General features: G+C 39.1%; 1 protein-coding gene across 3 annotated transcripts; it reads right to left on the reverse strand.

The window, feature by feature from the left end:
- Positions 1-4,594: 4,594 nt before the first annotated feature.
- Positions 4,595-17,276, reverse strand: RBM24 (RNA binding motif protein 24). 3 transcript variants are annotated; one of them, XM_007539274.3, is made up of 4 exons: positions 16,378-17,276; positions 15,140-15,263; positions 13,650-13,704; positions 4,595-6,212 (listed from the first exon to the last, which is right to left on the reverse strand). In XM_007539274.3, exons 1-4 carry the CDS (start codon positions 16,543-16,545, stop codon positions 5,849-5,851), a joined length of 711 nt encoding a protein of 236 aa, XP_007539336.1. In that variant the 5' UTR covers positions 16,546-17,276; the 3' UTR covers positions 4,595-5,848. The 3 variants fall into 3 exon arrangements, with proteins under 3 accessions (XP_007539336.1, XP_060045309.1, XP_060045310.1); XM_060189326.1 differs by lacking the exon at positions 16,378-17,276 and adding an exon at positions 15,997-16,210; XM_060189327.1 differs by lacking the exon at positions 16,378-17,276 and adding an exon at positions 15,781-15,917.
- Positions 17,277-17,670: the final 394 nt, after the last annotated feature.

Below are 17,670 nucleotides of genomic sequence, written 5' to 3' on the forward strand. Positions count from 1 at the left end.
CGCTATCTACTAAGCAAACCTGGGTTTATGTTTAAAACTCATTTTAGAGTTGATTGCAGATATGTATCCTTTAATGAATACATTACATGAGCTATTAAATGAAAATATATAACAACTGGTGCTCAATTCTTGTTAAAATTAGAATTACCTCTAACAGTGGCAAAAACAAAAACAATGGCATGCTTTACAATTCATATATATATATTAGCAGGGACATCTTGGATTTAAAAAGGTAATGGTATTCATCTTTCCAGAAACAAGTGACAGTCTTGATCTCTGAAGAAGCTGATTGAGAATGATCAGAAACTTTGCAACATGAATGAACAAATGTATATCAAAGCTATAAATAAAGTCATATGTCATCTTTCTTATCTAAAATTTCTAAAGTGCTTATACATATTTTGTCTCCTTTCTTATTTTGATTTACAGTTGGGATTTCAATGTCTGGAATTTAAATGACATAGCTAAAACCATTACTGAACTGTTAAATTTCATCTCAGAACAAATACTCAAAGTGAAACCTCTTTTGTACTAAATGCTTAAGCAAAACAAAGTTGGAATTTCCATGGCAACAGACTAGGAGTCTTGAAGAAGAAGAGACGACAAACGTAAGCATGAAAATGAATTTATTTGTTTTTTAGTTCCTCGTCACCTTTGCCCTCCCAAACCTCAGACTGTCTGTCATCTTAATGAGTGCTTTCAAGCCTCAGAGGGAATTAAGAAGAAGAATATTTGACAGAAGTGAGGAAGGAACTAAATATAGATCCCTTGTGAGAAAAATACATTACTTAATCTTCTCATGCACTATGGGCAATATTTCCATCTTTTGACATTATTTTTTGTGCTTTTTCATGCATAGCAAGTTAAAAATATATATATTCATTAACACAAGAGGAAAACAGAGAGAACTAGAACATCACTGTAGAACATGTGCTGTCAAAACTCAGGACTTTATGGTTTTAAGTCCAAATGCTCTAATCACTGTGATGCCTCCCAGCAAATATAGCTATTATTTGTTTGGTGTTTGGGGTAAAGATAACATCATGAGATATAACTTTGCCCTCTTTTGGAAGGGTCACTATTTGGGACAATTGCTATCAGTTCCCAAATATGTTATATATCCCTTCTGAATAATTTTCATTTACTTTGAAAACGTTAGAATGTCTAAAACGTTCTCAAGTCAACTAATTCATTGAATCAGTGTAGTATGAGAGGTAGACATAACAACAATGTTGGGTGTTGTCAAGTCAAATTTTACAGGAGGTTTCAAAATCATCTGACAGGTAAGTAACTATGGATACCAGGAATCAGACAGTTCTTGTGATCTCAAACCCACTGTTTTCTCTATCTCCGCAAATACTACCTGCTTACAAGCCAAAGTCAAAATTTCATCATGGTTACTCTTCCTCTCTTTATTATTAGATATTAATAACTTTTATTTATTTCACAAAATATACACTGAGACATTGTATAGTAAAAATATACAACTGTTAATGCAGACATTGGTAGAGATCAGGAAACACTAGTAAGAAAGGTACAGCTGAAGTAGGTATACTTTTGGTTTTCCTGAGCATGAGTATTTTAGATAAGCATTTCTCCAGGGCTGTTTAACCTATTAATTAATATTTTTAATTTATCTGATAGGACAGAGAGAAACTGAGAGAGGCAGTGGAGATAGAAAAGATGAGTGACACATAACTTTTTCACCACTTGTGAAGCTGAGAAATTGTTTTACAGGCAGGGCAGTGACACACTTGCTGGAGTGCACACATTACTATGTGCAGGGAGTCAGGTTCAAGTTCCTAGTCCCCACCTGCAGGGGGGATATTTCTGAAACAGTGAAGCAGTGCTGCAAGTGTCTTTCTCTCTCCTTCTCTATCTCTTCATCCTCTCTCAATTTTTCTCTTCTAAATATATAAGAAAAATAAAACATTAGGATTAAAATAATCAAAATTACCTTACTGGGAATTATATTAAATGAGATAATTCAAAAAGAGGATGAATATAGGATGATCTTATTCATAAACAGAACTTGGTTCAAGAACAGAAAGGTGAAACACAAAGTAAAACTTTGAGTTTGGTGTATTGCACCAAAGCAAAGGACTCTGGGAAAGGAGGTCAGGGAGGAAAGAGAGTAGTTTGTGGAGTCCTGGTACGTGAGAAACATCTAGGTTGTGAGAAACATCTAGGATGAGAGTGTTTTGCAGATACCTATATTGGTGAGATAAGAATTTTTATCCATGTGTCAACAACTGTCATGTAAACTATTACACCTCCCCCAATAAAATGATTTAAAAAAATAAAGAAAAAATTTATTTTACAAATCCAACAAAAAACCTTAGGGTGTGATGATGTTGATTCCTAGGGCTAAACAACAGAATAAAGGCAATTAAAGTTTGAGGTTGTGATATATAGGATGGTTATATGAAGTAGAAGATGCTTTAGATCTGTTATCACAACATCCTCATGTTTGGAGTTTAATTAAAAAAAAGATGCTATATTATGAGTTTGGAAAATATTAAGACCTTAAAAATCCATTCCATAATAAACATAATATATGCCACTTAGGGCAATATGATATTGATGTTCTAATACATCTCTTATTAAGTACTGCCACTTCATTGTGGAAATAATTAAAAAAATATAAACATGCCAATTATGTGACTTCCTCTCTGGCTAATTTTCACTAGAGGTCATTACAACTATTATTTGTGATAATTTATTGAGGGCGAGGGTTTACTATATATTTGGCTGTACTAAGTAATTGATGTACTTTAATATTTAATTAGTCATGTGAGAAAGATATTTCAATACTTGATCTTGTTTTTTAATTATTTATTTATTGGATAGAAACAGAGGGAAATTTAAAGGTGGAGAGGGAAACAGGGAGAAAGACAGAGACACCTGCAGCACTGCTTCACTGCTCCTAAAGCTGTCTGCAGGTAGGCAGAGCTTGCACTCAACTGGGTGTGCCACCATCCAGGCCCTTGTTCTTGACTTTTAAAAATATTTTATTTTATTCTATTTTTTATATTTATTTTCCCTTTTGTTGCCCTTTTTTTTATCATTGTTGTAGTTATTGATGTCATCGTTGTTAGATAGGACAGAGAGAAATAGAGAGGACGGGAAGACAGAGGGAGAGAGAAAGATAAACACCTGCAGACCTACTTCACTGCCTGTGAATTGACTTCCCTGCAGGTGGGGAGCTGGGGGCTCCAATCGGGATCCTTATGCCAGTCCTTGTGCTTGGCGCCATGTGCGCTTAACCCACTATATTACCACCCGACCCCCTAAATATTTTATTTTTATGAGGAAAAACACAGAGATAAAGATAGAGGCAAGAAACTAGAGCACTACTCATCACTGCCTTATAAGGGTGCTGGGAATTGAACCTAGGACCTCAGAACCTCAGGCATGAAAGTATTTGCATAATTATGTTATCTCCCAAGACCTATCTCAATATTATCTGTGAGAAATAATTTAAAATCCCACACAAAGAGTGGATTAAAAAAGGAATTGAGGGGGCTGGCAGTGGTGCAACTGCTTGAGTGCATGCATGTTACAATGTGCAAGGACTCAGGCTAATCCCCTACCCTCCAGTCCCCACCTGAAGGATGAAAGCTTCAAGAAGGGTAAAGCAGAGCTACAGGTGTCTATTTCCCTCTTCTGCCCAACCTCTTTCTTTCATCTTGATTTCTGTCTCAATACAATAGAGTTTTTAAAAGCAATTTACTCCATTCATATTGTTAGAAAGTGGTAGAGATGAAAATTAAACCTGAGTTTACCAGAATCACAGTGCTCTTCCAGCTTCTGACTGAGGTCTCCTTTATAATCCATGAATTTAGATAGATTTTCAGTAATATGAAAAAAATCCTTTAAGACTCACTGCTGGAGATGATCTTTATCATCTGCTAAATATTTAACTAATGAAATTTTTAAAGGGTATAAAAATAAAGTGTCTGAGTAGTATTTTGTTCATTGAAACTGTTACATATAAAACATGGACATTAATTCTTGTGAAAACAAGAAGTCATTCTACCTTTTAGCGAAAAAAAAAAGTCAATGCAACAGGAGATTTTTTTAAAAATTATATTTAATACAAGTGAATAGATTAGAAGATCTGAAATGTTATAAAGCAATATACACAATGAATAAATAATTTGCATGGGAGAGTCATGTCTACATTACATAACACTGTCTAGTATAGGAATACTTAAAGTAAGTCCAGTGATAATGGAGAAAGTCCGTAAAAATGCTAACCTGTCTTCCCTTGTATGAAATTGTTCAAGTATAAAAATCCAATACAGTGTAAAATAGTATTCAATTTAGTTTAAGAATAAAAATTGCAAGTATTGCAGTTTCAGAAGAAAAAAAATGTAAAGCAGCATTTAAAAACTACACAAACTACGTAAGAATAGTGAAAAACTAATGAAGTACCAATAAATGAGATCTACACAAGCAAAAATCAGAGAATGAAAGTAGCAAGATAGCCTGTTTAAAAAAAAAAACTTAAAAACTAAACTAAAAGGTGTTAAGGTAAGAGTATTCTCTTAAACAGTGCACATATGAACTTAAATAAATCCAAGTCAACATCTTTAGTTGAATAGGTTAATATTTAATATGCTACATCTAGACCTACTAAATAATTTATGCCATGAGATGAATACATAATTTTACAGTGTCACATCTAAAGTTCCTTTCTTTAGAGTGCAGCATAGTAAAACTTAAAAATAAATATCTTAAATAGCATTACTATTAAGGCACAGTATAAACCACATTACCATTAACCTTTGAAGAATTGTAATCTCAGTAACCTTGTTGTCTCATGTACTGTATTCACTAATAAATAGTTTTAAATATGATTCTGAAATATATACGAAAAAGGTGTAAAATTATTTAAAAAGGGAAAATAAATGTCCTTAAGACAGTTCTTAAGGGTTTAGAGTCTGCAAACTTTGCCTTTATTCATAAGCCACGAGTCAACACAATAAATAGAAAGAGAAGGCTGTTGTAGTAAAAGCCTGATCCTATTTCAGAATCAGAATTGCTGACACCAGCAGATACAAGTTTCCCAAAATTGAAACAGGATGGGGAGAGGGATTAGAATGTGACAAGCTCATCAAACAAGCACAAGTGATGTGTTCTTTCCAGAACTGTGTGTGTTATTGATTGTCTGTACAACTGTTGCACTCATTAATTCCACATCACTTGTTCCACAGTCCTGCTCATCCACAGGATAGATCAGAAAATAGCTTTGGTGCCTGTCCACCATTTTACCCACTGCCATGCTCCTAGGTTGATTGTTCGATGCCCATTTTTGAAAGAGGAGGAACATTATCACCTTCTTACTTGAAAAAGTTCTGTAGACCATGATGACTATTAAAAATGACAATCAGTGCTTTCACCATTTTGTTTAAAAAAACTGCTTTTAAATGCAACTCAAGCTACATATTGCTCACTCTGTTCCCTGGTTCAACTAGATTCACATAGCATTTTCTAACTTGTTAAAGGCAGTTTGCTTCCCTGATACTATAAAAACAGCAAAAATAAAAATCCCATTATAAAATTTAAGTTCCACTGTTACTTCTGCCATCATTTTTCTTTATTCAGGCTCTTTGGGATTGATTTCCAAAACTGCACCCACTGCCCTCATTCTCACCTCTTTCTCATGTAGAACACTATTGGAGTGTAAAAAAAATAATGATTCTGCTTCACAATAGCATAGCTTTTTTTCTTTTTCTTTTTTTTTTAAAGCTGTTAAGTCATTGTTCACTCTCTTATTAGCTACTAAAAACTGGAAAATTGGGAGGCAAAGAAAAAACAATTAAACTTTGATCACATGGCAGGTCTATTGCATTCGGTCTGTTTGCAGCTGCTGAGGTTGATACTGGCCAAATGCTGCAGCGGCAGCAGCTGCTGCAGCGGCGGCAGCAGCTGTCCCAGGTGCCGCCGCGGTGATTGGCTGCTGGACTGCGTAACCATAGCCCCCAGCCGTGACGTATCCTGCAGCAGCTGGAGAGGCTGCGTAAGGGTACTGGTCATAGGCGGCAGCTGCGGCAGCGGCAGCAGCTGCAGCCGAGTATTGTGCATATGCAGCTCCAGTGTAATCAATATAAGGTGTGGTGGAGGCAGCGGCTGCAGTAGGCTGGACATGTGGAATGACCACTCCAGGCTGCACAAATGCCTGCGGGTAGACATAGTGGGCAGGTATCCTGTTGAGAAATGGAAAACAAAGTCAGGCAGTAGTTGCCTCTTATGTACAACATTACTTGTTCAGAGATGAGACAAACTCAAATTTAGTGGTTATTATGTACATAGGGTTGCCACAATATCTCCTTTCTAGAAGTTGGGTGGTAGCCAAAGTCATGGAGTGCTCAAAAAGGAATCAACAATGAAAATATGATCCCCATCCCTGTAGAATTTTATCAATGATTATTTAGAAACATTACATGTTACTTAGCAAAAGTTTGGAAAATAAATAAAAGTTCTTGAGAGCTACACACCAAAGAGGTAGATCATAAAAGTTTCATTTAGGACTTTAGAAAAATTTGCAGTGAGTTTATGAAAGAAGACTATTTAGCAAATAAAAACATTAACTCAAATTCTGTGGGGGTGATGGTCTGTCAAAACTAAAGTAAATTTCAACAGAATCCATATGTTTACTATCATGGCAACCCTACTTGAAATTGCTATGCAGACTCAGCACACATTAATCTCTCTGCACCCTCAGTCACCCTTATTAAAAATAACTATGAAAAAAAAAAGAAGCAGGCGATAAAATAAAAAAGGAGTTTAAAAGTTCACAAGTGTGGTAAACACAGCAGAATCACACTTCTCAAACGAACTGTAGTGCAGCTCACTCTATTACAAGAGGCCGTTGTGGGAAGCTACAGAAATGCTATTAACATTCATGGCAGTGATTCCCAAAGAGATGTGCAGCACACTTTTTGTCTTTCTTTCTTTCTTTCTTTCTTTCTCTCCATAGAATTCATAAGGACACAAGGGTCAATCAAACCTGTTTGACTATCAGGCAACTGAAGGTCAGCCAGCTTGTTTATCTCTATGCAAGACAGACAGAAGGGGTTTTGGGGAAATGATGAGGTTGAGGAAACTGGTAGAGGATAGGGAAATAAAACTAAATATTTTTAATATAAAGATAAAACTTTAAAGGTGGATATAACATGAGTAAGGAAATACTCTTCTTGAGCCATCACTAGTGTTGTTTTATCCTCCAAATTCACAGAAGTAGATGAGCAAATCTGCTTTATTCTGCTCTGGTAATTCTATTGGCATACAAATCAATTCTATTCTTATATATTTCCTGAAAAAGTTCAAGAAAGTGAAACAAACTCAAATACCTTTTAAAATCATACACTCACAAATTACATACAAGACAAACTTCAATGACCTTATTTAAAAGTTAATTTGTTAAAAAAATAATAAATCACAATAAATATTAAAAAAAACATGCATCTCAATTCTCACTCTTGCAATTCATTACTGCCCATTTAGAACACTAACATGAATATTTGATTTGTTTTAATTTTTCTTTAGAATAATTTCCATCTCAACTTCCCATACTTCTAAAAATATGACACAATAATGCCATCTGGTTGTTGGCAAAGCTGGTTTATATCAAGTACAAGTACAAGTACAAGTAACAATCTTCAAATTTTAAAGAATTCAAAACAGAAAACTTCACATTTAGGTTTTTGCAAACAGACTTCACTTTGCCTTTTCAGTTTTACTGAAAGCACTCATTAATGAACATCCATGGAAAAGATGAATTTATCACAGAGGGTAGTAGACTTTGACCCCAATGATAAAAATACTCTCAGTTTTACTAGACTTGTATATCTTTCCCAGTGCCAGGAGAAACGACGTCATAAAGTGTTTCTGAGGACACTTAGAGATGTTCTTAATTGCTTGTCAGAAACCAGATGCATGGTCATGCACACACTCAAAAACTTTTCTGCTGGTCAGGTGACTGGCTCACCCAGAGCGACAGGTGTGACTTTATGAAACACTGTCCCCAGAGGCCACTGTGTCCACAATGTGCAGATATAGCTAAGACAGCCTCCACTCATGCCAGTTTACATGTGGTGATGGACAACAGGGGCTGCAGTGAGGCTATTTTTGATCCTGTCATGCGACAAAGGTTTCCAGCAAGTAAAATGTCTTTATAAGGCCAAAGTAAAACATCTATCAGCTGCAAAGGCCAGCCAGTATGAATCCCACTGATAGGGAGTTGTTAACCCCTTGTATTCTCACATTTCCAAGGGTAACATGGTGGTTGCTATGTTCTTATCTCTATTAAAGTTGCTGCTAAAAATAAGTTTAGCCTGGAATCTGAGAGGACAAAAGTAAGTGAGTGTGTGTGTGTGTAGAACAAATTAAAAGATAGGCAAGGCTGTTTATCAGATTTTTTTTTTTTGTCTCTGGATTTATTTAACGTTAATAGCTCTGATTTGGGGACCAGAGACAGCTCAGCATTACAGCATAGGACTTTCAATCCTGAGGCTCTAGGTTCTATCTCTGGCACTGTCATATCTCAGAGCCTCTCTTTTTCCTAAAGATAAATAAATCTTAAAAAAAAGAACTTAAAAATAGTTCTGAGTTGACAATGCCTGCCAATGAGAGTGTAAAGTTCCCTCGAATTTCAAATTCCTACATGAAGTCTGGCAAGAGTGGGCTGGGAAGATGTTTGGAAGGCAAATGAGAACACAGAGTCCTCTAAGGCTTAGGGGAAGGGGGAAACCAAAGACTACGGCAAGCCTAAAATATCTCGGTTCAGGAAGGAAGGCAGAATTGGACGAAAGGGTAAGGTGGCACATTTGAAAGAATTTCTGTATTAGAACTTCTTTTAATAGTCTAAAAATCTGGGAATCTCCCTCCGACAAGCTATCCACAAACATCCTTTACTTCAGTTAGTCATGGAATGTACAAATCTCGTCATTACAAAAGCACAAGAGCAGAGTAAATATTCTGAGCAATTTTCAAAGAAAATTGACTGTTTTCTTTTTATATCTCTTCAGGTCCCTGTGACATCTTTCTGTGACTTGAAAACCAAGATTCTTACTGTTTTCCTCTTTCATAAATCACACAAATTGCTGAGAAACTCTTTATCTCACTTGCAGGTGCAAAGTCATCTATGATCCCTAACATTACAACAAACTAGTGTACATTTTTAAATTTTATCAGGCAAGGTTTCTTATGCCACGGCATCAAAATACATTTTCTAGTATTTCTTTTCACCTTTCCTTGAACTCACTTTAGCTGGGGTCTTAAATATTTCCTGGACATGCCAACACATTCCTATATACTCAGCCATCCAAGCCTGTTCTACTCCTCTTACCCTACCTGTTGAAATCTGCTTGCTACTCAATATTGCTACTCATTATGTGTAGAACCTTAAGGAGTTTGGCTTCACATTTTTAATATATTTACTTATTTTCCCTTTTGTTGCCCTTATTGTTTTTCATCATTGTTGTAGTTATTATTGTTGTTATTGATGTCATCGTTGTTGGATAAAACAGAGAGAAATGGAGAGAGGAGGGGAAGACAGAGAGGGGGAGAGAAGGATAGACACCTGTAGATCTGCTTCACCGCTTGTGAAATGAACCCCCTGCAGGTGGGGAGCCGGAGGCTTGAACTGGAATCCTTAGGCCAGTCCCTGCAATTTGCACCACGTGCGTTTAACCCGCTGCGCTATTGCCCGACTCCTGGCCTCACAATTTTTATATGTGAAGTGAACTTAACACTTCCAACCATAAATTGCTGTGCTTTATATAAAAAAGTATTTATGTGAAAAGCCTACAATGATGAATATAGTAGGTATTCAATACAATTCTCTTGTGGCTTGGGAGGTAGATAAAATGTTGGAATATTACAAATGAGGTCCTGAGTTTGATCTTTGGCACTGCATGTTCCAAAGTGATATTCTGGTTCTCTTTTTCTCTTCCTCAATATTTCATTAATAAGCAAACAAATATAAAATTATAATAGTAATTCTCTATCTTTCACCATCCTTTAAAATTTAAGTCAAAAGGGCTGTGTGGTGGTGTATCTGGTTGAGTGCACATATTACAGTGTGCAAGGACCCAAGTTTAAGCCCTTAGATTCCCATCTGCAGGGAAAATGCTTCACAAGAGGTGAAGCAGTCTCTCTTTCCCTCTCTCCCCAATCCCTCTTAGTTTCTCTTTGTCTCTATCCATAAATAAATGAATAAATAAATAAAATCTAAGTCAACTTTGACCATCTTTAAGAAGTTTTCTTGAAGAGCTGAGTGGTGGTGCATTTGTCATCAGTGATGAAGCAGTATTGCAGGCATCCTGCTTTAATTCTCTGGCTCCCCCGTTACTCTCAATTTTCCTGTTTCTATCCAAAATCAATCAATCAATCAATCTATCTATCTATCTATTTATCTATCTATCTGAATCCCACCATTTATCTATGTATCTATGTATCTATCTATGTATCTATCTGTGTGTCTATCTATCTATCTATCTATCTATCTATCTATCTATGTATCTGAATCCCACCCTCCTGATGTGTCTCTTTCTTGTCTGAAACCTCATGGATAGCTCTTGTGGCTGTTTCTCAGTTTTGTTACCAGACTACAAGAGAGAATGAAGTGTCTTTTTGACTACATCTTGACACAGAGGAAAGAACATGACTTAAGGTTGGGCAAAAACACAATTCTGAAATTAGAAGTAGATTCTATTACCCCAGCTCATGGGAAATAAATTACTCTCTGCGTATCTTAGTATTTTTCATGCATAGAAAGAATGTTAACAACATCTTAATCAAATAACCATTGTGAAAATTAATATAGATAATTAATATCAATTGCTTTGATATTCCATGAATGGTAGTTTCTGCCCCTTTTAGTATAATACTTAGCACAGTCTTAATACAGCTAGCAAAGGCATAGTACTGAATACATATAAGTGTATTTCTACCTGATTGATCTAAAATAGTCTACATCTTCTACTCACAAATCTATAGTCTCTCCTCACTGAAATTTCAATTAAAAAAATGCTTATTTTAAGCACAAAACACTTATGCTACTCAGCAAATCAACAAGTTTCTGTATCTCTACACCATGTTGCAACATAAATGGCCCAGAGTAACCTGGGGGCCATTTAGGGACTGTAGACGTAAATAGTTCAATGACTAGAATTTCAAACAAATTAAGTAAAATTAAGAAATCTCATGCTTCTTTCCAGACCTATAATAAAAACATTTGGCACTCAAATAGGACTCAGGATGACCAGGTGTGATTTGGTAAGTACAGACTCTAGGAATTATAGCAGTGTTGAGAACCCCTTAAAAAAAGAAAGAGAAGGCTTGCTTGACTCATATGGAATGCTATCTATTTCTAATAAGAATCTCAAGTTCAAACAATTTATGCAAACAGTGATAATAGCAATCCTTTATAAAGACAGCTAATATCAGAAAGGATGAATTGCTAACAGTTACTATCAAACATACTTGTTTTTAAGTGTCCCTATAACACATTTTATTCTGATTGTTTTTCTTTTTTTTTTTTTTCATGGATTATAAGAAATACTAGTCAGTCCAAATTTCTGTAGCTAGGCTTTTAAGTCCTCTAAAACCAGTGTGGGTTCCTCATATACTAAGTCTTCTTATGTCTCCTTCACCCTACACCCTCAGATATACCCACTGACTTTTTGACAGTCCAGACACACCAATTGGTCCATATATTCTAATTAAAGCTTCCACAAAGTCTTTTCTAATTTCTCTAGCTCACTTAATTTCTTGTTATTCTGAATTCTTCTTGTACTTAAGACAATACCAAATAACAAGTAGTACACAACTGGTTGGTCAGTTTTGCTTCTCAAAGTAAAGTGTAATTTCTTCATTTTACATCACCCTCCAAGGCAGTGAAAATAATAAACATATGCTAATACCTGTTGATTAATTTCATTGTGTAACTGTTTCTAAGATGATTTATGTGAGGTCATCGATAAGTTCAACACCACTTCTTAAGGTGTACATTTTCCTCCTCAATCTCATCTTAAACATAGATTAGGCTACTTGGGGGTTGGGGGTCCAGAAGTAATAGAATCCATCAACCCACTATTTGTTGTCAGATTCAGGATGATTTGGGTACAGCACTGGCAAATGGCTGTGGATAGGTTAGATAAAGGCTTTACTAAAAGTGCTAAATGGAAGATTCTTTTACTATAAAAAAAAAGCTGGCAGTAAAGTATTACTGTTCTACAGAGAGTTTTGTCAGAAAGTATACATGAAAATGTAACTTGACTCTTTCAAGTCAAACTATTATTGCTTTTTTTGGATCTATTCTTGGAGATAGTGATATTTATCTCAGTGGGCAGATTCCAATATTTTATGTAGATGTTTGGCTGCTAAGCTAGAGAAGAAACTATTACTGAGGATAGAATAATTGAACAATAAAAGAAAGTTAGGAAGGTTTAATTTCTGGCATTAGAGCTACAATGTTTACTCTAAGTCTTCAGAGTAAACTTAGATAGTAGGGGGTCTCCCACTCACATCATGTGTGAATGGATGAGAGATAGGGAACTCAAATGTGGTATGCTGGTTAAGTATAAGACCCAGCTACAACATATATAAGCAGGCTGTTCACCTGAGTTAGGTCTGAAAAATCAAAGTTAGTGCTGTTCTATAACAACAACAACAACAACAACAACTCTGACTAGTGTTAAAGAAATCTGATGAGAGTTGTTGAACCTTTAAATTAGAAAGCCTAATAGTGGATACACATTGCAAAAGAAAGAAGCCCCTTCCCAGAAAACTCCCCAGGAAACTTAGGGCATGCAAGCAATGAATCTGTATTCTTACAGAGGAAAATCACACAATTTAGCACTCACTACAAAAAAATATGGTTAAATGGAAGTCACAGGCTACAGCTTAAAAGCAAGGAAATAAAAAGCCCTTTGCTTCCCATGGCAAAGTCAAAAGTCAACAACACTCCTCAACACCACCACCAAAACCAAAAACACAAAGAGCCCCTTCCCCAGGAAAAGGAAACACTTTCACTACAGCTCTTTTCAATTAAGTAAAAAGCACACAGTTTAGCTATCAACACCACTTCATTACTGTAATAAATAAAATAAAGCACACGGAGGTCTATCGACTATGGTGAAAAATAAAATCAACAACACCAACATCCATGCATCGTTAATCACCATCTGAGCTTGTGTGTCTGAGTCTACTGGTTACAGAGTTTAATTCCAAACAGAACTATTCCACCTCTTATCATCGTATCCTTCTGATCAGTTAGCTTAACTGTATACGATACGAGCCCTGTCAGGTTAGAAAGAGATAAATAAAATTGAGTCAAGTTGAACAGCAGTAATGGTGTTGGGGCACAATTGTTTTGTACACAAGTCACACCTGGTATTTATTGTTTTGTTTTGTAAATCATAAGCTCAAAAATTTGTCTGCTTTGGAGGCTGCATACTTGATCAGATAACTTGACTCATCTAAAAATATTTATAGTACCAGCATTAAAATATGCAAACATATACGAATAGGTATAACCAAGAATATTCTGTGATGCAATCCTGTCTGTATATAGCAAAAAGGCTTGTTAACAAATGATTGTCATATTGAAACTTAGGAGGTCTGATGAACTAACTTACCCAAAAGGTCTTTGTATAAGGGCTGGATGAAGTTGTTGAACACCAAAGGCAAAACCTAACAATGAAACATATCACATTCTCTATTTGTACATGGTTAAGCTTCTATTACTACTATATATAAAATGGAACAACTTTCAAGTAGGAAAAAAGTGACCACTGTTTTGGTATCTTAGAGAAAAAATAGATATGTTAAGGTCATTTTCATAAATTCTTTATCACTAATGCAAATACAAGTGTTAACAGACTATAAGTAGAAATTAAAAATCTACCTTCAGTCTATCTGAACTAAAGAAGGATCTTGCTTATCAAATTAAACTAAAAAGAAATTCTTTTGAAATGAACTAAGAAACAACAGGAGTTGATAATGACAGTTCATCTCAGAAATATTCCTACAATTCTGAATCATGATCTATAAAAAAGTCTTTGTTATTGGGAACATTCTGGAATACTTTAGACAGTGCTTTGGAAGATTACAGACCTTACAGATTATACCATTAATAATTCACAAAACAAATCCCGCTTTCTGTCTTTTCTGCATAGTACTCACACATTAGACAGAGACTATTTTTAATATCCATAAATTATTTGTTCAATCATTTACTTTCCTGGCATTCTAGGTAACTAGTAAATTTGTTTGGATAAAAGCGACAGTCTCCTTTCAAGAATTTAGATGGCAGATTTAAGAATTATTGTGTATATGATTTAGCCAAAGTTGGTTATCCAATAAAAAGATTTTTTTACTCAACAGTCAACTTTCAACCATTTTACTAAGGCAAATGTCAGTGTTGCAAATAATTAAGACAGTTCTATTTTCACATACACAATTCTGCTCTCTTTTGACAACTAATAAGTTTATAACATTGGAGTAAACCATTTTTCATCTGTAAACAGTCAGTTTCTTCATCTGCAACATGAGGGTTTTGGGGTGTCCAAAATCTCTCTTTTCTTTATACTAATATTCTGTGCTTTTAATGTTAAATATTCACCATCTAGATACTACCCTCACTCCTGTTTCTCTTGAGTCAGAGCTGAAGTCAGATTGTTTGCTCTGAGCATAGGGTAGTAAAATGGGAGACAACATTACGTAAAGAAATGTAACTAGCAGAGCTCATATAATCTATAGGTTAACTATCTAAATGTGGTTAAAAACTGGAAGCAGAATATGACTATAGGTCACTTGAGAAACTGGTGAATTAAGTAAGTCCAAGTCTAGGTTTGTACAAACTGTTCAAACCTCCAAGATCTATTTTTGTACACAGGTACATTTCAAGTACTGAAAGTAACCTTTACAACTTTCATGTATGTTTAATGCCTTGGCGGAATAATCAGCCAGAGTTTAACTACACTAAGCACATTTACAAATTCTCCCAGAACCAATGCTTTCTCTATGGGGGGGGGGGGTTCATTCAGTTCAGAAGGGGAGGGGAGGGGGCCCTTGGCCTACTAGGGGTGGGAAAGGAGAAAGCAGGGTATGAAAGAGCTTTTCTCACCTGGTTGCATGATCCTTGGTTTTGCTCCCAAATATGCCAGATTCACGTTAGCCTTTCTGCCATCAATGATGGGGTTGGGATCCTTGCAGGCTCTTTCTGCAGCAGCCCGGTCAGCCATGGTGACCTTAGCAACAGACACAGAGACATACACACAAACGCTCTAAATTAACCCTTGAAGGAAGCCAAGAAAGGCGGTGGGGAAGACATTCATGACATAAGCGAGGGGTTTCTTACACTTTTTGAGCTTTGTACCTTGATATCCCGTCTAAATAAAATAAAATAAATAAGGGGAAAACTTAAAAGGGACCCTTTACCTATGGATTAAAGATCCTAGTGCGACCTAGTAGAAATCTGGAAACTTGAATTTTTCCTTAGAACCCCAACCCCGCCGCCCAGCACTGTTTGCTTTAAAGAAACTCCAGCCTCACATATGCCAGGTTCTCCCAACCACCAGAGAACACTCCCCGACCACAATAGCTGTTGTCCTACTCAGGGATCCCAGCTCTTCCATAGCTGAATTTGCACGCTTAACCCCCGCGCCCCCGAATGTTTACGCTTATTTTTTTCTTTCTTCCTTCTCCTTGGATAGGCAGAGATTTATAGGTTGTTTTTTTTAAAAAAAACAAAACAAAACAATTTACCTTTGGGTGAATTTAAAAAGAAAAGAGGAGTTGGGGGGTGACATAAGGATGTGAGCCCCAGGCCTCTTGGGTCTCCCTTCCCAGTCCTAGGCAAAGCAACAGAACAGCGAACGCGACAAGCATTTTCACAAAGCAACAGCGTGTTCAACTGCCGGCCTCCTAGGCTGGAGGGCAATTCCGTGGGACTGTAGCCCCTCCCTTCCTAACCCTCCGCACCTCCAAATCCAGCAACGGTTACAGTTCTCATCCCCCCCCCCCCATCCGCTAATCTCCAGACTCCGCAGCTCACCGGGCCCCCTCAGAACCCCGGGAGGCCGGCGTCCGCTGTCTGTTTCCCCAGCTCCACCGCGTGCAAACTTTGAGTCCGGCGGGGAGGGTGAGGGTAGCGCGGCTCCCGCCCCGGGGATCCTCACACCCTCACGCCGAGCCCCGAGCTCCGAGCTCCGCTCATTCTGTCCCTCCCCCAACTCCTGCATCCCTCACCTCTATGCGATCTTCGTGCTTCCCGCCGGGCTCTTTGTCGTTCCCCCCCCCCCAACCCCACAGAGCCTGTTCCCCCCCACCTTTACTCCCCCCTCCAATATCCGTGCAACTTACAAATCCATAGCCCCGGGACTTGCCCGTCTGCCGGTCGGTGATGACCACCGCCTCCTCGATCTCGCCGAAGACCTCAAAGTACTTGCGCAGACTGGCGTCGGTGGTGTGGTAGGGCAGCCCCCCGACGAAGATCTTGGTGTACGTCGTGTCCTTCTGAGTCGTGTGCATCTTCGCTCCCGCCCCGCGGCTCCGGCTCCGGCTGCGGCTCCGGCTGCGGCTCCGGCTGCGGCTCCGGCTCCGGCTCCGGCTCCGGCTCCCGCAGCGGCTGCGCCTCCTCCTCCCGCTCCGCGTCTCCCGCAGCCTTTGGCGGCCGCCAAGGGCCAAGAGCGAGCCCGGGAGCGAGAGCGGCGGCGCGGCGGCGAGCAGCCGGGGGCGGCTGAGGGCGCGGGGCGCGCGGTTCCCAAAGTCGCCAGCAGCCCGGGAGATGAGACTCGGCTCGCTCCTCCCGCCCCCCCTGCCGGTCACGGTACAAATTCTCCGGCTCGTCTGGGTTAGGCTGTGGCTCGATAGAATGTGCAAGCGGTTTCCACTCACACGGCAGGGAGGCCAAAATGGAAAAAAGAGGGTAGTCCTCAAGCGAAGAATGGGGTGCGTTTAGAGGTAGATTTTTCTTTCTGAGAAATTAGGTGGGTGTCTCAGGTGGGTCGTGGGGAGGGTCGGCGGTGAGAGCGTCCCGGGCGCGGAGGTGGGCGGGAGCGGGGCGCGGCGCCGGGGTCGGGGGCGGGGGGGGGCTGCTCCGCGCGGCTCCGGCTCGGGTCCTGTCACTCCAGCGGCAGAAGCTGGAAGACAAGAGGCGAAAACGCGTCTCCACCTCTGTGTTCCCTTCCCCCGCCGGCCAGGGGTCGGCGCCTGGCTGGGGAGGGGGCGGGCCGGACGCCTGCGATTGGACACGGCTGCACCTGGGGCGCTCGGCGCCGCCGCCCCCCAGCTGTTGGGAACAGCTGCTTCTCTCCCTGCGCGGCCCGGCGATGGGCCGCGGGCTTGGAACTCGGATCTGGCGCAGGGGTAGAGCCGGGGGACCGCAGGAGCGGCCTGGCTTGCAGTGTCGCCTGCTTTAATCCGGCAAAGTCCTACAGAGTCAGCGTGACCCCATCCGGGACCCTGGGCGCATGGCTGATTTCCAAAACGATGGCGCGAGTTGTTTGCGCTTGGTCCTCGGGGCCGAGGATCTGGGCAGCCGAGTTGGAGACCTGGAGGCCCAGAGCGATTCTCTAAGGCGCGATTCCTTATCAGGAGAGCCTGGCCTAGGATACTGAGTTAAATACCGTGAGGTCTGAAGAGTGAGGGGGCACC

This window comes from Erinaceus europaeus, chromosome 4 (genome assembly GCF_950295315.1).
Source record: "Erinaceus europaeus chromosome 4, mEriEur2.1, whole genome shotgun sequence".
Taxonomy (NCBI): Eukaryota; Metazoa; Chordata; class Mammalia; order Eulipotyphla; family Erinaceidae; genus Erinaceus; species Erinaceus europaeus.